General features: G+C 39.7%; 1 protein-coding gene across 2 annotated transcripts in view; it reads right to left on the bottom strand.

The window, feature by feature from the left end:
* Positions 1-262: 262 nt before the first annotated feature.
* Positions 263-25303, bottom strand: part of SEMA3D (semaphorin 3D) — a 135107-nt gene continuing 110066 nt past the window's right edge. For both annotated transcript variants that reach the window (XM_083366266.1, XM_083366267.1), the window contains exons 13-18: positions 20689-20777; positions 19065-19106; positions 17382-17539; positions 16739-16803; positions 14617-14756; positions 263-2237 (exon numbers count right to left, since the gene is read on the bottom strand). In XM_083366266.1, the coding sequence (XP_083222392.1) occupies positions 1833-2237; positions 14617-14756; positions 16739-16803; positions 17382-17539; positions 19065-19106; positions 20689-20777 (899 nt within the window). In that variant the 3' untranslated portion in view covers positions 263-1832. The remainder of the gene's footprint in view (positions 2238-14616; positions 14757-16738; positions 16804-17381; positions 17540-19064; positions 19107-20688; positions 20778-25303) is intronic.

The raw sequence follows: 25303 nt of genomic DNA, 5'->3' as shown, positions 1-25303 counted from the left end.
AGGTGCAGCCCTTTACCCAACTGAGAATTTTAATTTTAATTTTAATTTTAACTGGGGTTTTATGTGTTCAGGGACGGATATAATTTTTTTAATCTGTTTTTAACTTTTGTATTTTTTGTTTTAACCACCCTGTAAACCGCCCTGAGTCCTTCGGGAAAGGGCGGTATATAAATATAATAAAATAAATAAATAAATAAATAATAAACTTCAAAAGCAGAAAATGGCCGCACAATTATTAACCAGAAAAAAATTTACACACGCAAATGCAGCAAGTACATAAAGAAACATCTATTTTTCCAGAGCTGGGAGTCAAAACCAGTCTTTGTTTTATTGAGTGCCATGCCAATTACATGGATTTCCCACAAAATTTACTCCCGAGAAGAAAGAGAATGCATGAGAAATAAGAAAAACCTGTTGTTTTTGTTGTCAATCAAAACCTTCCTCCACGTAAGGAAAATGGCTAATTTGTCATTTCACACTGACAAAGGCATGAAAAGGAGAATAGTGTGCATCTGTGTAGGTGAGCTAAGGGCAGCTGATGGAGAACCGGCGTCAAGACGACAACATTTGTGCAAAAACAGCCTGAAAAATCACCAAACCAGGCTCTCCTTGGCCTCATTTCTGATGCTACAAACCAGCTTCCATGAAACCAGGTTTGTAACTTTGGCTGACTTGTTCCATTTGTCTGCTTGAGAGTAAGACCCACGGAAAATAAGGAGTCCCTTGGCAAAAAAACATATAAATCATTTAAGCAGCGAAAAGTTAAAAATTAAAAAAGAGAGAATGTTTTACAAAAAAAAAAAGAATAATTTGAAGCTGCCCATCTCTTTTGTGCGCATTATTTACACATGGACTTTGTTTTCATTTTATTTTAGTAAAAATATAAGACACATATTCTGCCAACGCGCTACCGCTTCTAACATACTCAAGTGCTCGGAACGAAGATTGAGGAGATGGCTGTTTTCCCCCATCTTATCAACAATGCTGCTTCCCCCCTTTTGCTGATAATTGGTCTAGATTTCGTTTCAAAGAAACATCTGAAAAGCAGCAAAAGAATTAAAATGGCAGGGTGAGACGTGGATAAGAGGGACAAAAAAGTACGGTATCTTCCAAAGAAAATGGGTGTTGCCAGAAATCCTGTCGCTTTCTAAAAGGAATTCTGCACTGGCCACCGACTTGCATCCTGGATACAAAAACATAGAATAATAGACCTTGGAGGTCTTCTAGTCCAACCTTCTGTTCAATTGTCTTCTCAGTTGTCAGTTCCAAGCTGTGTCAATCTATCTTTTTAGTAGACAGCTGTTAAAGTGGTTGCCATTCATGTCCACCTTCTTTTGGCGAAGCTAAGATTACACTGGTTTTTATACTGTATACGAAGGCATCACTGCCTAATCTAAGGCATTTCTTACCTGCCCGTCCATGCTGGGACATTTGTGGGTGCAGCTGAGTGAAGCAAAGATGTGTCTGTCTAGAAGAAATCTCACAGTCTAACAGCCACACACATTTTTTTAGTTTCCTTGAGCCTAACAGTTCAATCGTCCCACAGGCCTTTTGTTAAATCTTGGGGAAACAAGAGAACAGTACTGGATATCCTTCATCAAGGGACTTTACAGAGCACTGTTTTATCTCATTTCAGAGTTGAAGAATATACAAATCCTGAAGGCTTCCCCCCTCCCCCATTACTGGTGTATTTGTCCAAAGATCTCAAATACATTAGTAATTATGCGCCACCAGGTCTCTTTGAGAAGCAACGTTGCTGGAGAGATGCCCACAAGAATCACCCAAAAAGTACTTTCCCTTGCACAAGCGTCTTTTAAATAAAATCTTAGAAGCTATGTAGATGAGGGCTGGTGATGCCTCCGGTTCCGTTTCTTCTTAATCTCTTGAGCGTGCTTCCATTTTGGGCCACCTTTGTTTCGTTGCCGTCTCTTTTCCCGGTGCCACATCTGCTCACAGTACTCATCCAGGCTGAAGCTGGGACTGCTGAGCAACTGGAGATAATCTTTGTATCTTAGCCGGGACTCAGCTTGCAGATCTCGCGTCCGGCTTGATTCTTCTTCTGCTCTGTGACTGTTCTCCATCTGTCCATTCTCGATGACGTTCAAGTTTAACTTCACGATGGTGTGGACAAATGTGTGTTCCTGTGCTTTGCAGTAATAGGTCCCAGTGTCTTTCTTTTGCAGGCTACGAATTAGCAGCCCATAGTCTGTCTTGAAGACCCTTTCATCTGGTTTCAACTGTTGGGTAGAAGAAAAGGAACACTATAAATGTTATAGAAAAGAAATATAAAAGAATGTTGAATCCGGAGAAGAAGGATTTTTTTTAACCAAATCTAATGCAGCACTTCCTTGTGAAGTTCTTTCCTGTTCAGACTTGGTCCATATTGCCCTATAGGGCAGGGGTAGGCAACCTTGGCTCTTTTATGACTCATGGATTTCAACTCCCAGAATTCCTGAGTCAGCAGGAATTCTGGGAGTTGAAGTCCATGAGTCATAAAAGAGCCGAGGTTGCCTACCCCTGCCCTATAGGTATCACATGATTATTGGTGATTATTTCACAAATAATGTTTGTGATTATTATGCTTCTGCAATCCTTATAGCTTTTTCTCATCTGTCCAGTTTCAAGTTCAAGTAAGAGATACAAGCATGACATAATGCTAAAAAATACAGGACAACTGGATGTTCCATGTGAAACAGAATTCTCAAGTGGAAAACGAAAAAGATAATGTACTTGTTAGATATCCATAAAAATGGAGAATCAACTTTCTTGATATCTTGGCATGCACCTGTTCCATATAATTCATACTTTTCAAAAATTCTTTATTTCTAGATATTCTTTCCATGAATGCCATGGCAATTGTGGCATCCTAGATTTTTCTGAATCCCTCATCCCTCATCATTGCCCATGTGGAATATGGCTGCTTGGAGTTGTGGGTAAACAACATCTGGAGGATGACAGTTTTACACTCTTAAGCCTCCTAAGAACAGGAACATGACAAGATGGTTAGCATGCCTGATACTAAAAAGGATGGATTGGAATTAATAAAAATAATCAATCAATTCAGGGCATATACTTGGAAGCAATGATTTCAAAACAGATTGAGTATGGTTTTGATCTATGAAGCTTGAAAAAGTAGATGGTACTAAATTTAGATGGTACTAAATTTAGATGGCAGAAAAATTAGATGGTAGAAAACTCTACTGTGGTAGAAATGACAAAAAACATGTTTTTGATTAGATGTATGGACAAAGCTCCTAGGCCATGTCAAGACTGCTTTTATCCAGGACTACCAACAGGCCTGATAACTGGTTTTCAACAAAGACCACGGTGTTGCTGCAGTGGAGTTGAGACAGCAAGAATACGTCCTAATAATAGTGATACAGAAGGGACAGTCTATAAAAGGAGACAGTTACTTCAAATTTCCATAGTGCCATGCTGGGCTTTTTGTTGTTGTTCTTTTGTTAAATGCAACATTTTAAAAGTTTGCTCTGGACTTATATTCAAATATTGTATGCAATTTTTCTTTTTCCCCTGAACAAAAACAAACTGGGTTTTCAGAGCTATTCTGTGTGTGTGTGTGTGTGTGTGTGTGTGTTTGTGTGTATGTGTGTGTGTGTATGCTATTGAGTAGGTTGTATTCTCAAATCTATTGGTAACAGAGTCGACATAGCATTAAAGGGTAAACCGCAGCCATCTTTTACAGATCTTGTAATCAATGTAGTACAATAAACATTTCCTGATGTTGAAGCCAGTATTGGTTTTCAGGCATTTTTACATGCAATTAATAATTATAGCATCTATTACAAATAACAACTGTTTGCATTAGCTTCTTAAAGGCCTTTGCTGCTGATGAAAAGAACAATGGAGTCCTGTAGTCTAATATTTGCATGACCCAATTCCAGTCTGTGACTCTGATCCATGTATCTGAAAACATAATGGATGGTATCAATCATCCCTAGCAATTTATTCCACAGTGGCTAAATAAAAACCCATGAGAAGTCTAGTTGCTTTTAAGGTAAGGACATTTAATTGTGGCTGATCCCTTTATTGTACAATATGAATTTCATAGCTGATTTATGCACTTTTGTTTAGCCTGAACCTCTTAATCTTTCCCTGAGTGAGTTCAATTCCAGTTTTATAAGTGGGAAAGAAAATGATTTCCCTATTTATTTCTCTGCACTGTGCCTATGTTTTTGCAACTGTTCCTCACTTATGGCTTCATGCCATTTTATTCCTTGCACAGCTCTCATAAAAAATATCTTTCCTTTTTACCTATTCTGGATTGAATCAGATTACCCAAAAAAGGTCTTCCTCTTTGCACAGAAGATTTCCTTCAGTGCACTGAAAATTACTTTACTTAAGGATGTATGACACTCATAAAATGACTTCTGCAAATAATTTGTTAACAAAGCACAACATTTTAGATATATCCATTGGACCTAAAAAAGCCCCAAAGAAAGACTAAGGATTTAAAACAGATTTTTATTGTAACGGACAACTATTCCTATGGGACAAATATGTGTCTTTTTCCTTTCATGTGTGAAGTTGAGACAACTTTATCACTTTAATCTAAAAGTTGGTCCAACTGCTTTCTGGAATATATAAGTGTAAATTCCTCCTCCTCCTCCTTTCCCGATAATGAGGGAGCATGACAAGGGTGCATTCCTTTTTCTGTACTGCCTACATCCCAGGATGTGAGACGTTGCTAATGTGATCAGAAATATCCTGTGGATATATGCCTGGGGCTTCTGTTATTCCAGAACAACAAATGAAAGAAGTTTCATTCAGGAGTTATTACATTTCTGAAAGCAGTGCTTTTTTGTAAGAAAAAAAGGTGCTGGAACTTACATCTTGTTAATCTTTTATTTACCTTTCACGTGTAGTCAATCACTGTACACACACCCACACACGTCAGTTGTGTAACGAAATATAATGGTCGTTGCCCGCAGTAAGCGCTAAGCGCGCAACCACGTGACCAATCACAAGCTCAGCAGAGCCACAAGCTGAGCAGCTGGATGAAGTACGGATGCATTGGACTTGACACATAAGCAGCCCGCATGCACCATTCTAATGATTTTGCCGCCGACCTGCTACACTTGACAGGGCGATTCAAGTCTATGTGGACCAAACATCAAATTTTCAAAAGTTACTTTTAAAACTTGGAAAATCTGTCAAAAAAGGTGCTGGAACTCTGTTCTGGTGAGTTCTATGACAAAAAAAGCACTGTCTGAAAGTAATGTTGGAGCTGGACCAGCAGAGACGTGGTGGCCAGCCAAAAATATAGCTACAATGAAATTTAAAATGGCTGCCCCAAAAATTCCCCTCACAGAACCTATCTTATCTGATAATCTCATGTTTGGGACATGCTTATGTTTTCCTTAAATGCTCTAAACAGGTTGCTACGCACAATCCATCTCAGAAGATTCATAAGTCATTCTGGCCACTGGACATTTCAGATGAAAAGCTGAGGCTGAGGTATAGACTTGTTAAACATGACCTCCTGATCTTTGGGATGTCTGCTTGGGACTTCCTGGTTCACAGTACATGCATTCTGCCATTATATCCCAAGCAGGCTTTCTAAAACACGTTTTCACTGAAGTGGAGATAAATCTGAAAGCGTTCCCTGACATGACAAAGTCACATTATGTTCTTCTACTGCCACACTGAGGCCTACAGAATGAAAAGCAGTAACAGTGGAAGATTGAGCTTGACCAAACAGCATGTACCATGAATACCGGGAAATCTTAGCATTAGGCTAATAACACAAAGTAAATTATTGGGGCAAACTGTTAGCTTTCAAAATTTTCTACCGCTGTCTTTAGCAGGATAAGAAGAGGGATCAGGTGAGCAAAACAGAAGTGAAAATGGAATGCTGCCCACTTGTCTAGCAAATGTCTGAAGGAATAGATTTACAAAGCGAGGAGGATGACAGAATTAAATGTATTCACAGTGGGCAGATCATATGCTGTTCCTTCATGTGAAAAATATGTAGACAAAATATCTCATTCATTCTTTCCCTCACGTGCACACGTTCATTGAAAACTGCATAGCAAGACAGATGCATACATCTGAGCCACTGATTGCATCATAGGTTTTAATACCGGTGTTTTAAGAAAGGGAGATTGTGACCAAATACCAAGCTAGACATAACAAGCAAGGAAGACTTCAGGATTTTGATTTCTCCTGCTTCTCATTTGTAATATGCTTTTGTGATGCATTAGTGAGGTCCAGATCTATGAAACCACCAACAAATGGCCATCAATATCATCCAGTCAGTTAGCAAATTCACAGAAATGAGGGCCGACTTTTGGTGGTGACAAAGGAACTTTGAAGTTGGAACTGGAGATTTAGAAATACCCGCCTTAAAGTGCTCTATTTCCATTAAAGAAGGATATGAGAGTTTAAGACAAAAGCAGTAGAAGACATTGTTGTAAATGGAATATTTGTTGTTTCCCTTAAATCTGAGTGAAGCCGCAGATGGGTGAGTTGCAGAAGTGTTTAGTTTGGATTGCCATTTCATTGTCAAGGATGTTTTTTTAATGAGCGATGTTATTTTTGTATTAATTACTTATGGTTTTGTTTTTTTATTTTTTTTTCTATGTTATTCAAAGTCACATAGTTGGTGAGTTGGGTAGCCATATAAATGCATCGATAATCTTTTTTAAAATAAATAAAGCTTGTAAGCTGCCCTGAGTCTTCGGAGAAGGGCGGGATATAAATGGAATTAAAATAAAAAATAAAAATAAAAATATTATATAGTATGATTTTTCTGTTGCATTTTAAATATGTTGCTTCTGGGGAAAAATGAGTGACAGCTGGTCTTGGGCCATACTAAAAAGATATTCTAGAATAAGCCTCTCTATTATCAATTAGGCAAACCACTTTAAAATAACCAGCTTATTTAGAATTGCGACTTGTTTTAAATTAAGGAGTTACATCTATTGCAGATACCTTGCTGGAGAAGTTATATCTTTTTCCTCCCCTAGTAAGGATGGCTTTATACATAAAATGTTTGTTGTGACACAGGCATGCTTTAAATTCTTCCAGAAAACATTCTCCCCTTTCAGTGCAATCCTTCCATTCAAAAGGAAACAGGCTGTGTTGACACTGATTAACAGTCCTACAGTTACTTGACCCAAACTTATTTCACTGGCAACTGCAAAGAAAAGCCATGAAGGTCAAGATTAAGTAGAACTACATGGTTATCTCAGCCAATATTTACAAGTACTTAGCTAGGAAAAACAGATTCGGAGATAGGGTGTGGAAGGGGAGGTGCTAAAGAAGAATCAGGAGCTAATAAAGGACCGTCTTCTTTAAATCTGGGGTGGGCAGGCATTGGCTAAGGATCTGTAAAATGGAACATGAGAACTACCATCATTCATTAAATCTTGTATCCTTTTTACTGCATGAATTAGAGTCACTTAATAATTAGGCCCTACAGGTTATTCTAAAGGGTTAACATTCCGATTGGCTGGTACTTTTAATGCTTGAAATTCTGCCATTGAGCATCATTTTTACTACGATGATGAACAGACCTGATTCTTATTGAATCGGTATATAAAAGCTCTTTTTTAGACCCCCTCTAGGGGTAGATCTCCAAGTATCCATCCCAGGGATTCTGTGCAAATAGCAACACCAACTGAAAAGTTGATTTATTTATTTTTTTGTCCACCTGCTCTAAAGCTAAAAGATTTTGGTTAAGAATACATACATGGTTAGAGAAAATGATGAAAAAAAACATATAGAGTTTAAGCCAGAATTATTATTTTTAGGCATAATTGTAGGAAATGATGAGAAAGAGTGTGTATATATCTAATTTTGCATATATTAACAGCAGCAAGAATTGTATTCACTCAATATTGGAAAAAATTAAGATTTACCAACGGAGGAAGTGTTAATTAAAAAAAAATAGAGTGTGCAGAAATGGATAGATTGATGTTGAAAATGAAAGAGAAAGAAGACTCTTTATTTTAGAACATGGGATACTTTTTATCATTGGCTGGAAAAACGAGGTAGAGAGAAAGGAACTTAATATGTATTTATATATACTGTGCATTATATATACTTTGAGATCCTGAGCTTTGACTTCGGATTCCTTCTCTCTTGTTCTAAAACTAATACTTTCCAGATGGACTGAGCTTATCATTATTATTATTTTTTCCTTTTTACAATGAATAGCTGGGGATTGTGAGAATTGGGATTCATTCTGAGATAACAAGATGCCTAGATGGTCTGTTTATCATTGTAGTGATTTTTTTTTAACTCCAAAACTTATTTTCCCCAGGTCTCTGTGCTGGTTGGTAATTTGATAGAACTATTTTTAACTGATAAAGCAAATTGGGTTTTTTATTACTTTTAATGTGTTTTAGCCTATTGTAAGAGCTGTGGGCATTTGTTTACTCTCTTTTAATTTTTGTATTTTGTCTTTTAACATGTATTGCCCTGTTCACTGCCCTGAGTCCTACATACAGAATATTGTATCTGTGTTCCTTATAAGGAAACCGTGAGTTGTATTCAAGTTTGAGATTTTTAGAAATACATGTCAAGAATATAAGAGAACCTGGATTTGGCGTCTGTCTGTCATCTACCATCTTCAATAGAATGAAAAAAAAAAAGACTCCTCTATCCTTATCACACCTTGAACAGCAGTTCAACATTTCTGTCTTTCTTCTATCCTCAGGCCTCTGGAGTTTCATAAACAGCAGGCATTTCATTTCTTGCTACCAGATCTTCAATCTTTCATTCAGATGCTTAATTTATAACAGGATTGGTGGAACTACATATACTAAAAAAAATTTTTTTGATTAAATTCCAAACAGGGGGGAAAAAAACAGGGCACACAAAGCAACTGTAGAAAGATATACATTAAACAAACATTGTGGCTGGTAGATCAGATTCCGTGATAACTAGGGCTGTGCAAAATTTTGAGGAGATGCAACCTTAACAAAAGCTGCTACTCAGACTCAAATCTTCACTCTTAATGAAGTAAAAGAGAGGTATTAACTGACACCACCTCCCACAGTTCCAACAACGGCAAAAGGTCCTGCCTATGCCAAGAAATCCCTGCCAGTCTTCTGTCCAGCCAAAAGAAGCAGATGTTCAAAGCTTCTTCCAGCTGCAGAAATTCCTGGGGAAGTCTTCGAGCCATCTAATCTTGAGTCAAACTGTGCTGCTTCTGTGGCATACACCGTCTGTCCAAAGCAAAGCCAAACCACCTTGCGCTGGCCAAGAAGGACATTCACTTAAGAGTATCCATGTTTCATAGAGCTGCGGACTATTTTGAACTCTGTATAATCTATGCCTAACGAACACAGTGGTTTTGTTGAACTTGGCTCTAAAAAAGTGAAAATTTAAAGCATGCTTAGGCCTGAGCTCAGTTCTACACATGAACCAATGTGGTAGCATGATTAGTGTTGGATGAAGATGAGGCTGACCTAGGTCAAGGCCACTCTTAGCTATGGAAACTCATAGTTGGGGGAACATGGCCCAGAGACCTTAAGGTACCAGACTTATGATGGAGGACAATCTTCAGAAACTATTGAGGTGAACGAGCCCACTTTTAAATTTAGAATCCTCCCCATGTAGCTGCAAGAGAAATATCTTTTACAAAACAGAAGATCTGGGAATGCAAGTATTCTGGGTGGAGGTCACCACTACCTTCACAAGAATCACTACGAAGAAGTGTCAATTGTAACAGTGATATATCAGCTTCCTACAAATTATCTCTCCAAATAGAATCCTTGGGGAATATTCCACGAGACAAGATAATGCATTAAATAACTCCCACCATTTCTACTGAAATAGTCTTAAGTCAAACTGAAAAAATGCCATATGTTTTCAGCTAACTGTATGTGAAACGAGCTGCAGATCTCTCTCACACACTTTCATATACAGGACTGAATCCACCTCTAAGTAAAATTTGGCTCCACTGAAACCAGTGTCAAAAGTCAGCCATGATCTGGGATTTTCCATTCTGAAAGACCCCATCAATAAATCGGCTCTAAAAATTGATTTCCTAACATCACCCCAATCCTCTGTTTTGGCCACAGTGTTATTCTGATGTTCCATCTAGGTGACCCTTGATTGATGGAGTATTGACATCATGTCTTCTTGCCCTTGAGAAATGTCTTGTTGTCTATACTTGTGCTGACAATGACAATCTCTTGATTTTAAATTCCACTGATGTTAATCAATCATCTTCATTTTGATAGCAATGACATATAGACTCCTGTACTTTTCCAAGCTTTGACTCATATTAATGACTGCACTATCTATTTAGAGCCATCCCTTCTTTCCATACAAATAAAATAACTATTTAAGAGGATTGCATGTTAAGGAAGAAAGTGCTAAGAGAGTGTTTTAAAAAAAACAGCAACATATTAAAACTGCACACAGGGCTGGCAACATCACTTGCCTTTGTCAATGGTTTATTGTCTTTCTACTCCTACAACATGGAATCGCTTTGTCTCCAATTATTGGAAAAACTTCAGGATTTTATTTATTGTCTAACCATTATGTTCACTTTTGGGATACATCTGAGAATTAAAATTATTGTCTAATTATTATAGAATAGTTATCTCTTACTTTTTTTGCATTTTTCTCTGGAGCACTGCTGAACTTTATAAAGAAAGCAATCAGAGTATTACCTCCATTCTCATACCTATTTGGGGGTAAAATGCTAAAAAGGGTCATTGTGTGGAAATGTCAAAACAGGATGTACACATTCCCCTTTTATTTTATTTTCTGAATTTCATAAACTGGTGAAGAAATGAGCCAGAATGAAATTATGTATAAATATTTGTCCTAAGTCAAAAATAACCCAAACAACAGATAAATCTGTCCTTTCCTGACAGTAATATAAATAGGTAACAATTTTACAGCAACATACGTAACTAGAACATTGTCAGTTTAGGACTAGAGAGAACAACCTTAAATCTCCTTAGGTAACCACTGACAACCTCAGTCTATTTCACCTTAGAGGGGGGAAAGTACAGATATAATACAGATGCCATTTTGCATTCGTTGGATAAAAAGAGAAAATAGAACCTCAATGAGTAATAAAAAGAGACGCGGTGACTCAGTGGGTTAGGATGCTGAGCTTGTCGATCAGAAGATCGGCAGTTTGGCAGGTCGAATCCCGAGTGCCGCATAGCAGAGTGAGCTCCTGTTACTCGTCCCAGCTTCTGCCAACCTAGCAGTTCAAAAGCATGTAAAAAATGCAAGTAGAAAAATAGGGACCACTACGGTGGGAAGGTAATAGCGTTCCGTGCGCCTCTGGCGTCTAGTCATGCCGGCCACATGACCATGGAGACGTCCTCGGACAAGCGCTGGCTCTTCGGCTTTGAAATGGAGATGAGCACCGGCCCCTAGAGTCAGAAACGACTAGCACGCATGTGCAGGGGAACCTTTACTTTTACTAAGTAATAAAAGAAGCCTGGTTTAATATTATTATTCCCACATTTTAAATGAAATATAGAAAGATTTTGAGATGAGGAGTTGCCAAAGGCTGCCTGGAGAGTTAATGGCAGAAATGACATCTGAATAAAGAAGTTCTTAATTCATAGCCTGAGCTTCCAAACCATTAAATTTTTCACATTAAAACTTCTTACTAGCATTAATTCATAAGACAGTCTAATTAACCAAGATTCAAATGTGGCTGGTGTCCAGGTTGTTAAGTCAAGGCGTCTTTTACACATTCTGGACATTTATCAAAACAAAGAGCCAAACGAAGGAAGAATGTTTATGTTTCCTATTTATTGGATCCTTTTCCTATTATTATGTACAATCTCATTTCTAGTCTTCCTAAACCATATGCCAACATGTGCCTGTGACTTCAGCTAGTTCCATGTTTCAACTATGTGCTGATGTTCATATTGATTTGGGTTCTTTTGCCCAAAGTCTGCAGAAATGCTGCTCACTGACATCACAACTCATCTGTTGATTGGTTGTCATTATGTCTTCAACCACAGGGGTTGATTGCTGATAGCAATAGCACCAGCACTTAGACTTATGTATTGCTTCATGTCCTTTACAGCCCTCTCTAAGTGGTTTACTAATGCCAACCTATTGCCACCAACAATCTGGGCCCTCCTTTTACCCATCTTGGAAGGATGGAAGTCTGAGTCAACTTTGAGCTGGTCAGGATCGAACACCTGGCTGTGGACAGAGTCAGCCTGCAATAATGCATCCTAACATTCTGCCACCAGAGATGATGACAATGACTTATGAGTGCTACGGAAGCGTGACATGGAACACTCACGCAAGCAAAGTTATCTCTGCTAGCATTGTGCGTGCATGGTTACTTTGTGGTTGAATCCACAGAAAGAGGTGGCCATATCCACTAGGGTGAGGAAACAATTCATGGGAGTACTAATTACGCACGCTCCATATTCTAAAATATTCGGTGTCCCTCAAACATCAGGAGATCCTAAATTATACTGCACTTCTGGGCTAGGACATTTTATCACTTTTACAATTTTCCCGTGGCATTTTGCTCCTTCTTATTCTTGTGTGTTCTTTCTGTTTAATTTTGTCTATTTTTGAACCATTTTAATAGTTTTTTTCATCACCTGTGGAAGGTAGCTTTGAGGTACAACAGAACAACAATCGACAGATATCAAATTGTGCACAGTGGAAACACCGTCCAATTGATATTGAGTTTCCTGTGATTATTCAGGCAGCCAACGGGGGGGGGGGAAGAAGTCACAAAAGAAGAATAAGGAAAAAAAAGATTATATATGTTATCGTTTTAGGTGTATGGCTTGTTAGATTTCTCTGAAAGTATACATGTTATTTTATTTATTTTATTAATAAAATTTATACAGCAGCTTATCTCATGGGAAATGGCTCTCTTGGCAGGATACAACAATCCAATAAAACAATAAATATAAAACAATTGTTTTTATACTGATGGCACACGTGGCAGTTTGGTAAAACTGAATCTTGGGGCAAATTGGACTTGGGGCTGTAACTTAACTTAATGTAATTAAGTTAAGTTAAATTAAGTAACTTAATGTAACTTAAACTGCGTCTAACGTTTCTTAAAAGTGGCAAACGATCTTTGCCAAGAAACTGAGTTGAACTCAAAGCTTAGGTGTCTTTACATTTCACCGCAGAAAGGAAATTTATGATGATTAAATAAATGGATTCATTTGATTCTCAGTTGATTCCAGCTTCATGAACACATGATGATACCTTAATTATTATTTTTTCCCCTCATCTCCGCTGTGATTCTAGTACAAGGAGGAAAAACACCCTCAAAACCAAGAGACAAAACTGCTGGTTTGCTTGAGCATCACTGAAATAAAAGTGAAGAGTTGCAGGATGGGAATCCTTCTCACTAAAGGGAGATTTTTTTAAATATATATATATATATTTAATTCCATTTATATCCCGCCCTTCTCCGAAGACTCAGGGCGGCTTACAAGCTTAGCATCTTCCCCCCCACACACACACACACATGCCTGAATGACATGGTGAAAGCAACCGGATCACTGGAGATCCTGTTTACTTCCACACCCAGCTCTGCCTGGAAATGACACTCCAAATGACACTCCAGCCCTGACCCTGCAGGGCCAAAGGGCTGTTAAGCCGAGCTGGAAGTTGCCCTCTCTTTCCTCTTAGGAAAGCAGATTTTGCACCCTGATGAGCTACACGGAGCTCTTTACTTCTGGAGTGAGGCACAGAAGGTCTGGGGAAATGTTACTGCACGTGAATTCCAGGAACAGCACGTCACTTGCTAAATGTGATTCACCTGGAAGTGCTGGGATTGGGACCGATAGCATGATGCAAACGGAAAAGCTACAACCCCCTACTGCTTTTGGAGGAAAGAAAAAAAGTTGAAAAGAGGTACAGAGAAAAGAAAAGTTTAATCAAATGAAAGAAATTGGGCTGTGACCAACTTATTTCTGACCGAATAAGCACATCTATCTATTTTTATAATTTCATAGATCCATCCATAGATCCACAGATCCACAGATCTATCTGTCTGTCTGTCTATCATCATATGTGGACAGAATCTATCTGTCTGTCTGTCTATCTATCGTATGTGGACAGTGTCTGTCTGTTTGTCTGTCTACCATCGTATGTGGACAGTGTCTGTTTGTCTGTCTATCATCATATGTGGACAGAATCTGTCTGTCTGTCAGTCTATCTATCATATGTGGACAGTGTCTGTTTGTCTGTCTATCATCAAATGTGGACAGAATCTATCTGTCTGTCTTTCTATCTATCTATCTATCATTATATATGGACAGTATCTGTCTGTCTTGTCTATCATCATATGTGGACTGTCTGTCTGTCTCTCTCTCTCCATCTATCTATATCTATCTATCATCATACTATGTGGACAGTCTGTCTGTCTGTCTCTCTCTCTACAGCAGGGGTGTTAAATTGCCGGCCCGTGGGCCGTGCCCACCCCAGCACTGGCAATGTGAAAAAGTCACGATACGTCGTGACACGTCACATGACGTGGCGAGTTGACACCCGTGATCTACGGTATTTATTTTATGAGCTAAATCAGTTATGCTGAATCTAATATTGACACATTCTATCAGCTCCATTTTTTTTTCACCAATGCGTACGGAGTTTTCTCTCTTGAGGGAAAGCCAGCCTCACCTCTTCCCGGTGCTCTTCTCCAGAACGCTGAATAAACCACCTAATGGAAGCTTGCTGTGACTTTGGGACACATTCCAGAAACGTTGAGTTAAATTCAATGCCAAAAATCACCTTTTCATCACTGGTTTCATGACTAATGCCTGGAAAGCAAACACAGGAAAGGGGATTAACCCTGCCCTGATTTATTAAAGAATGGGGAAACATGACTGATGTGGAGCAGATGGCAGAACGGCACCTAAGCTCTTAAAGAAAACAAATGGTTTGGAATGGCACATAGACATTCAAATTAATGCCAGCCATTTATAACAATGCCATTCATCTTTGATTTGGTCACTTCCTGTCATCTCCATCACTGCGAAAGAAGAATTCGATCTATGATTCTTTCGTTCTGAAATTGCTTTCAATGAGGCTTAAGCCAAGGAAGTCAAGTCTCTAATTCATGTAAGTCTTTAATTCATTATTCCTGGGCTAACCTATGAACTGGAACCCAATTATTATTTCTCATTATTGTATTTTCCAATTCATGGAATGCAGATCACCACTACCCCCAGACAAAAATGCATATATTGACACACATACCCCCCAGAATAAGAGAAAACTAAATGTTCTGGGAAAGCAGTCACATTAGAGAGAGAGAAAAAAATGTGAATTCATGGAAAGACCTTTTGGGTTGTATATAAATACCCCCCAAATCATTTGTATATTCAGAGCATTCAAAAGTACTGGAATAATTCTACTATGAAGATATTTACACTATTTTGGGAGCAATTTGAATACCTTCAATTTGAATATTTTCAAAGATAGGAGAGAAACAATGGACACAATGAACTGACACTTTTGCGGTATGGGGAAAATAAATGGAGTTGGGTACAACAGGAAACTTAAAAAAAAATGTCCTCCATTTTTCCCTAGCTACTAGAGACAGGCTCACATGCTGGAAATTAAACCGTTTCCAAGATTTATTTTGTGTCATCCCCATCAGCCTACATCATTGCCTTGTTATAAGAGAAATAAAATCTATTCCTTCAGGAAATTTTGATTTCTTCTCTGGGACAGCTCTTCTCCCCACAGACCAAAAGCACAGAAACTCTCATTTTCCTTAACGCTGACCGCACTCAGGCCCTGCACATTTCTTTTGATTTGCATACACAACAGGATTAATATGAAAACAACTGTGCAGTAATTGAAACCCTGAATTAAATACTGATTTTTAAGGAAAAATAATACTGTTTTGCTTCAGTGGTTTTACCCAAACCCCCCCACCCACTCCTCTAAGAAAGGAAAATAAATATTCTGAACTGAACATTTTAAATTTTACGTTATGTTGTTACAGAAATTTCAGCTTAACCACAGGGCTGACTATAGATAATGCATATTGCAAGACCTTTTGCCAGGGAGCAAGTTAGTCTGCCAGGAGCATGAACAGCTATATCTGTGGGAAGACAGTAAGCTGTTGATGAAAAGGAGATTGCTTAATTAGTAGGGAAGAATTAGAAGAAATCCTGGATTACTTGCTAATTGGAACTAAGATTTCAGATTTTGGTTCAAGAGTTGCTGTGCCAAAATAGATAAGAAAATGTCTTCATTACTGTAAGTCTGTAAGTCTTCTTACATTCTTATAGACACATTTTTTTTTCATTTGGGTTTCAGAACGATGTTTTTTTTTCATCTCTTGATGGCTGCTGTTGATAGCTAAATAGTAAGTTGCAATACTGAGAAAGAATAACAATACACCAGCCACTCTTGGTTATGGAATACTGGCGCCAATTTATACATTGAGAGCTTCTTCACCGGAGACAAATTCCTTGTGCATCCAGTCACTTGGCCAATAAAGAATTCTACTCCACTCCACTCCACTCCACTCTACTCTCTATTCTCTATTGTATATTCTCTATTCTCTCCTATCCTATCCTATCTTACCCTACCCTACAGAACGGACAGCCTCAAGAGTCAAGAATACAATTCTCAACATCCAGAACAGACCAAGGCATCCCTTTGAGACACATGAGTTTTTAAGACAAAACAACAAAAAACCAGCCATCACCTACGGTTGGATTAAGGTTGCCAGCTTCTCAATTGAAATGCCAAATGTTGGAAACACAAACACCAATTCAACACTTACTGTCTTCAACATCCCAGCACTGGGTAATCGGGTCTCCATATTTCACGTCTTGCCTCCTTGCACGCCTAAAAAATGAACAAAGAGGTTGCCAAAATGGCATTTAAGACGGAATTCTTGTTTCCATCTGACAAGGCTGGTATGTACATTATATTTCAGGAAGGCAGTTCATGGACTGAGCCAAAGTAGGGAGATTCACTGAATGTGCATGTTGGGGACGGAAATAAGATGTGAATAATGACCCTGAAGAAGATTATAAAGCACTGGGTATTTTAAGATCTTTCAACCTGTCTTGCCCCCATCCCAACTTTCTTGTCTCCTCAATCCCAGGACTAATTTCAAGCAAAGAAAGAGTTGCCAAGAGATCTTGCCATGACACCTGAGATTTAATCAAATGAGTAATCAAAAACTACCCTTTCCATTTAATTGCTAAGGCTTCAGAGATATTCTATTCTAATGTGAATAGGAAACTACAGACCATGCAGAGAACTTAGTAGAGAAAATTATAGCAGACATCAATGGAGAAAGAGGGAAGGAGGTTGCCTCAGATCCCAATATACTCCTCAGGATATGTGCCTAATATTGACTGAGGTTCAAGGAACAAGCGACCATTAGGTATAATAGTTCAGATGGGCAGATTCCTTACCTTTTTGAAGTCGGGGTGTATCTGGAACAGGAATTTCCATCCCAAGCACAATAGGGGTCTCTGGCAAGGCAGCAATCAGCACATGCCTTCCCATATGTATGACATCTGTGCAAGGAAAGCTGAGCCAGTCCATCTCTGGAACCAATGTACAATTGTTGCTACAAATCAAACAAGGCAAACAAATGAGAAACAACTTCACATTGCTTTATAGCATTAAAGTACTTTTTTTAAAAAAAACTGTTATTATAGAAATGCCTTCATGTCTATCAGTATTACTGTTTATAGAGCAGGGAACAGAATCCATGAAACGGTCTCTTTCCACATAGTTAAATGAACTGGCTTTAACTAGGTTTATGGGCTCACAATCATTTTGTGATAAAGATAAGCAGAAAACCCTGTTATTTTTTTAGAGACATTTTAAGTCACTCTTTTGCTGCAGCTCACCTGTTTAACATCATAGCATCACTTCCAATTATTTAGATTTGGCTTCAAGTCTGCTTTGAAAATCCAGGGGCAATAACATAGTAAAAAAAAACAAACCTGACAGCAATCTAATGAAGCTACACACAGAGACACAAACTGATTAAGTAGGAAACTCATGAACACTTTGTATTCTAATTCATGAACATGAGTCCCAAAAAGGATTTAGGTAACCCAAACCTTCTTTTCATGGCTCTTTAAGTCTGCAAATTCAAGGTCTATAGACTTCAACTCCCAGCATGCTGGCTGGGGAATTCTGGGAGTTGAAGTCCATACATCTTAAAATGGCTAAAGAACCTTGCTTTAAATATTGACAGAGGCAGTTCCCTGTAACCTTGACATGACCAAGTCTAGAGAGATGAAAACAGTTGATCCAGTTGAAGATGGAACCTTAATGAATGAATGAACCTTTATTGTCAACGTTGTTGTTGTTGTTGTTAACTGCGAAGTCCTGTCCGACCCATCGCGACCCTATGGACAATGTTCCTCCAGGCCTTCCTGTCCTCTACCATCTTCTGGAGTCCATTTAGGCTCACGCCTACTGCTTCAGCCACCTCATTCTTTGTCGTCCCCTTCTTCTCTTGCCCTCAATCTTTCCCAGCATTAGGCTCTTCTCCAGTGAGTCCTTCCTTCTCATTAGGTGGCCAAAGTATTTGAGTTTTAGCTTCAGGATCTGGCCTTCTAAAGAGCAGTCAGGGTTGATCTCCTCTAGGACTGACCGGTTTGATCACCTTGCAGTCCAAGGGACTCGCATGAGTCTTCTCCAGCACCATAGTTCAAAGGCCTCAATGGTCCAACTTTCACTGCCATACATTGCAACTGGGAAGACCATAGCCTTGCTGAAGCCACTCAGATTAACTTCTGAATGAACATTGTGGGATTTGCATAACACAATTACTGATAATGATATATCAGTGTGACAAATAGCTTCTGCACAAAAGCTATCAACTAGAAAGAATCAAACTAATATATATGCAACATCTTCTTCCCTCTTTTACTGTTTTTTCTTTAATATGCAATGAATATAGCGTGTTCATGTGGAATGTGGAAATGGATTTGAAATCAAAAGGAGCAATTTGACAGGAAGGACCGGAAAGGGTAAGATTGGCAGGGGGGGGGGGCGGAACAAGCAAATATTAAATCATAAAATATTACACACAGGCTTTTTAAAAAGCCACTTATCTAGTGCTATTTACAAATTACCTGCTTTGGAGACATCTCCATGGTCAGAATAGGTGATGGATGCTGCAAAGCAGATGAAAAAATGTCAGTGAAGACAGAGTCAACATCACTTGCATTTATCTGGAGGAAAAGATGTTATCAAGGAAAGGACATGTGCATCAAGAACACAGATTTGTATCTGAACCTTTTTGAGAAGCCAGTTCTGTTCAGATCTAACCTGGAATATCAGAATGGAATTCCAGGCTTATGTAATCTTGTAAATGAAGGTGGTTTAATAGGGATAACACCCAGTGCAGTCTTGAGTGTTAGAAGTTGCTTCCTGGATTTGAATTTTCCATAACCAAGAATTCTTCCTGAGAGATTTCAGGAAGAACATTTTAATTGAACTGAACAATCTTTGGGTGGTCAAATAAATCTTTTTTTTCAAGTAAGCTATGTGGATTACAATATTCCTTGTGTGAGGAAATTCCTCTCCTTTGTCGATTGCATGTTCTTGGAAATACCTACATTGAATTAAATAACTCTCAGATGGATTAATAAAAATATAGAACCTACAGTAATTTCCCCCCTCTATTTTTTCTGTAAGAAAAAAAAAAGAAACGAAATCCATAAAGTAGAGGAACATCTGTTGAGCCAACAGCTCTTTTTGGTATTAAATCTAATATTACAAATATGCAACAAATTGGTACATGCTTAATAATTCCAGATAACTTGGCAGCTGATTGGTGATCCCAGATATTTTCGACGTGATATAGTTATAATTGGTGCCTGTGGCAGCCAAATTGTGATATAGGAAAGTTTTAAACAAGAATCATCTAATTAACATCAAAAGCATACAGGGAAATTAATTTTGTGGTTTTTTAAAAAAAGTTTTCCTTTCTGAAATGATTATTTTGCAATAATAGCTCATCGTATCTGAACACCCTGAAGGTGTTCATGAAGGCCACAAGTGAGCTTGTCTGGAAGAAGACTTAATTCTGGGGGGTGGGGTGGGGGTTGTACCACTAATGCATGCAACAATATCACGAACATCTCATTACCTCATTGACCTTGGCAACAGAGCTGCTTAATTAGCAGCCTGGAGGAAATGTCATGATTTGGAATAAGGGCACAGCACTCCAGCAAATAAGTTTGCTAAGATGATCAAAATGGTTTGCCTATCCTTGAAATGACTGCAGACTTTTACTCCACCAGGATTTGTCTCAAATTTCACACTTCATGCTTTTTTTCTCCTCTTTAATACCCCCCCCCCTCAAAAAAAACACACATATTTATGTTGCTGTTATTAAAGTCTTTCCTCTGGCCCAAAATATATCTTAGCCAACCAGAGTCATTGGATATGAGGTGGACGGCAAATAAATTTCATAACAAAATTAAAAATAAAAACAAATATCTTGTGGGTTTTTTTCCCCTCTAGTGCAGAGGTCCCCAACCTTTTGGGCACCAGGAACCGGTTCTGTGGAGAGAGTTTTTTTTCGCAGACTGGAGTGTGCGTGGTTTTGTGTGCTGACTACATCTTGCAGATGGGGCTTTGCTTGTTTGTGCCGACCGGTTGCCGGCATGCCATGGCCCGGTACTGGTCCACGGACCAGGGGTTGGGGAGCCCTGCTCTAATGTAAAAGATAGTTCACTTTTGGAGACCTACCTTGAATATTTGTAGTTCTTCCAGGATCACCTCTTCCATGTCCCATTTTTCTTTGGCGATGCTCAAAACTTTCAGCACTGTGCCTATATCTGAAATTGAAAGGATCCCACTGAAAAAAGCTATCGAGATGCTTCCCCACTCTGCAAAACTGTTCATTTATCAACACTTTCATGTAAACAGAAGCCTTGCATTTTCATTCTTCTCCCAGCACTTTTTAAGCTAAATCCATATCATATAAATATCCCTTTCCCCCCTTCTCTGATCACGGCTTGCTTGCTGTTTAATGCCAAGGAGAGGACACGTTATAAAGCCAATGAGTAAATCTAATTTGTTGCTTGCATACAGCCACAGCCTGTAGTTATGGATCCTGTCAAGGAAGACCTTTATCCAAGTGATAGTTGTTGGTCTTGTGTTAAGTGGCAGGATTTATTATTATTATTATTTGTGGTTGTGAGCTGCCTAGGAAGACCACAGAGATAGGTGGCCATATAAGTTATTTAAATAAAATGAAGGATAAGAGATTTTAGTCATGGCTGTACTGTAAAGGTAAACAAGTTCACATTTCATACACACACACACACACAGACACACACACACACACACACACATTCTTAATAACATTAAAAATACGAAGCCCAGGCATATTTACTTAAAGTATAAAATCTTCGAACACCTGGGATGGATAAAAAACAAGTCATTTATTGCTAAAAGTTCATAATAAGCAATAAAAAGTAACCGTTTAAAGCATATCTACCTAATCTATATATATTATTGTCCATGAAATCTCTCTCTCTCAATAGTCCAGCATTTTGATATCCTGCAGATGCTGGGAGCTAGACAGAAAGAGTGTTAGCATGCATTCATGTGATCCCAAGTTAGTTATCAATTGAATTAGATCTCAGCAACTCATTTGATGTAACAGTGTGTGGGAAGGACCTCAAGAAAGGAGAGGATGAGAAGCTGCCTAGGGGAGGATCAGAGAGCAGCCCACCAGTGGCGTAGCGTGGGTTGTCAGCACCCGGGGCAAGGCAAGTAATTTGCGCCCCCTAACCCGTGGATTTTAGCACTCGAGTCTGCCGCAGGGAGCCCCGCATCCTGGGCGTCCGCCGCGCCCCCCACCCACGCCTCCCCCGGGAAAAGGGGGAAGGTCCGGCATCCCCTCCCTCACGTGCGGCAGAAGCGCCGGGACCCGAGGCCGTGCCAGGAGGCGGGCGGCACAGCGGAGGATACACAGAACATTCAAATAGAAGGAAAATATGTGCATCAATAAGACAAAACCAGATTTACATATATTATTCCCCTCCACTTGAATATTCATAAATATATTGGAGCAATATTACTTTCCTTCCCTTACGAAGTAGGCCCAAAATTTATGAAGTTCTAATTCTATTTACAACCAATTTGACCTTAATCTACTTGGTAGATAGAGAGGCAAAGTAGTTAACAGGTGAACCAACAGCAAAGTTAAAATGTCAAAGCACTTTGTTAATAATCTATATTCTATTTTACTTCTATAAAGCCTCAAATAGCTTCTTATTTACAGTAAGTTACACAGTGCCTGCTCATTTCTGTATCTGTCAACTGCCCCACTCTGATAGTCAACAAGAGAAACTCCTGGGTTTATTTTTTCCTCCAAGAGAATACGGTACTGAAAAGCCATGTGGGTACAGAAGTGGGAAATCCAGTTCTAACATTTTGCTTGTAAAAGTCATAAAACAAATTCCTCCTTTCTTCCCTGGATCTCCCACTGTCCTTTCAACATCAATCAGTTGCATTTGAGTTGTTTTGAGAACGATCTCAGAGAAGTGGAGGCAATTAGAGCTCCCAGACCTGTCACTTGACCTAAAATTATTTTATTTCCTCCGAACATGGGAACGGGGGTGCCCAACCTTCTGGGAAACACCAGGATCTCCCAGGCGGGGAGCCGGGCTGCGCCAAGAGGTGGGGCTGCAGGGCAGGAGGGGGTCTTGGGGGAAGGATCTGAAGGGGATCGGAGAGCCGTTCGTGGAAGCCGCAACCCAGGAGGAGGAGAAGCAAAGGCGCAGCGCTTCCCACGGAGCAGAAAAACTCGCGAGGAAAGGCGGAGACTCGGAAGGGGAGGGGGCGCAACTGGGGGAAACCCACCTGGCTCTCCCAGGAATCCCTCCTCCCCTTCCCGCCCCTCCTATTCCCTCCCCCTCTCGCGGCATCCTTGCCCACCTGGCGCCCCTCCCCCACCACAGGAATCCCTCCTCCCCTTCCCCCCCGGGGATTCCCCCCTCCTGATTGCCCTCCCCCTCTCGGAGCCTCCTTGCCCACCTGGCGCCCCTCCCCCGCCAGGGGAACCTCCGCAGCCCTGGCGTAAGAGGCGTCGAGAGACCAAGGAGGGGAGATGGAGGGGCAGGAAGCCCCCCTTTCTCCTCTCTAGGCACAAAAACTCTGCGCTTAACTCCTCCGCTGAAGCGCTGCGGGGAGGGGGCGACTGGGGCGCCGCCGAGCAATGCTAAAGTGCTCCAAGCGGGAACAGCAAAGGACCGTCACCCTTCATGCAAAGCCCCAAGACCAAAAACTAGGATCCAGATTGAAAAGGAAAGTTGCGTGTGCCAATCTGCACCTCTAAATGCAAATTAGGAATTCGTCGCCGAGCGCGCACCCCCAGATGTTGCGCCCGGTGCGGCCGGCCCCCCCTGCACCCCCCACGCTACGCCACTGCAGCCCACAACTGCTTAATAGGCAAAGAAATAAAGTTCGGAAGGAGCCGACCTAACATATCAGACTATTAAAAGTAACGGTGGGAGATTTGTAATTCTCAGACTTGCAATATTCTGCTAATGTAGCCCGGCAATAAAATAGAATTAGCTCATCTGCTCATGTTTTCTGTCTTGTTTACATAATAATAATAATAATAATAATAATAATAATAATAATAATAATAATAATAATAATAATAATAATAATAATATAAAGTTGGAAGGGACCTTGGAGGTCATCTAGTCCAACCCTCTGCTCAGGCAGGAAACCCTATACCATTTCAGGCAAATGGCTGTCCAGTCTCTTCTTAAAAACATCCAGTGTTGGAGCATTCACCGCTTCTGGAGGCAGGTTGTTCCACTGGTTAATTGTTCTAACTGTCAGGAAGTTTCTCCATAGTTCTAGGTTGCTTCTCTCCTTGACTAGTTTCCATCCGTTGCTTCTTGTCCTGCTTTCAGGTGCTTTGGAGAATAGCTTGACTCCCTCTTCTTTGTGGCAGCCCCTGAGATATTGGAACACTGCTATCATGTCACCCCTCACCCTTCTCTTCATTAAACTACACATACCCAATTCCAGCACCCGTTCCCTATATGTTTTAGCCTCCAGCCCCCTAATCATCTTTCTTGCTCTTCTCTGTACCCTTTCTAGAGTCTCGACATCTTTTTTACATCGTGGTGACCAAAACTGGATGCAGTATTCCAGGTGTGGCCTTACCAAAGCATTGTAAAGTGGTATTAGTACTTCACTTGATCTTGATTCTATCCCTCTCTTATTGCAGCCTAGCACTGTGTTGGCTTTTTTGAGAGGGCTGACATTTTATCACCATCTTATTCTCCTACATGTGGAAGAAATTGATAAATGATCATATATAGTCCCCCCCACAAATGTTATAAAGATGACTGTAAGCAAACTTTTCAGTTATAAATGTTGTAAAGATGGCTGTAAGCATGTGCAGTCTTCAGAGCTCATACAGGTTTCCGCCATGCACAAGGCCTGGACTAAGCACTAGAAACTTTTCCTGATCATTAAAAAAATAAATAAAATCAATCCAGTGTGCTTTTCATGCACCCCAAAAGCCCTCCAGGTACATTGTCAATGGATTATGCAAACGAGCAACAAGCAACAATGCCAATGCCCCTGCAACCCAATTGTGAATTATTTCCTATATTTCCCCTCTCCTGCATTGTGTGCGCATGGAACTTTTCATATGGCAGTGATTGAACAAACAAAAGATCCTGAAATTAAGTAACTGAAGACCAAAGTTTAAGGGAAAGAAAAGCATCTTTCAACTTAGCGGTACTGCAGACATTGCTTCAAGCTTCTCCTTTGATTACACTGACTGCCTCGTATGCTAATTTGACTCAATTTAAACCTCATGATGAAGGTAATTATACCGTTAGTATTAATCTTTGTTATGAGAAGAATGATTGAGAGATAAATAGTTTCCAGTAAACTGACCACATTCAATTTCCTACTTTGGTCAAATTCCTTCCAAAGTGCTAAAATTTTGTGCAGTATCGCTTAATCTGAAAGAGGGGAAGACGACTCTTGTATGAATAAACCAACTTCTGAACGTTGAAAAAATAAGCTAAGTCTGATCTATTCACCACATTTTCAAGATGAAGGGAAGGTTTGGTTACATGCAGTCTGAGGAGGACTGAATAGGAGCTCTTAAAACATGGCATACTGAGGGAAATGTGGAAAAGGTGAGCTTGTAAATCAAGGACCATCTTTACAAAGTAGCCCTGTAATCAAGCTCAGTTCTTGAAGCTACATGGTACCGTGGCGTTGCAGAAGACCGTTTGCATTTTGAGGAGTGTGGTGACATCTTTTGATTTCTCCTTCATATTACAAAGATTCCAGAAGTTTCAATTTCAATCAGAAT

Source organism: Vipera ursinii (genome assembly GCF_947247035.1).
Source record: "Vipera ursinii genome assembly, chromosome: 6".
Classification (NCBI taxonomy): Eukaryota; Metazoa; Chordata; class Lepidosauria; order Squamata; family Viperidae; genus Vipera; species Vipera ursinii.
The sequence above is the reverse complement of the archived record's forward strand: the minus strand, read 5'-3'. Positions and strand labels throughout refer to the sequence as shown.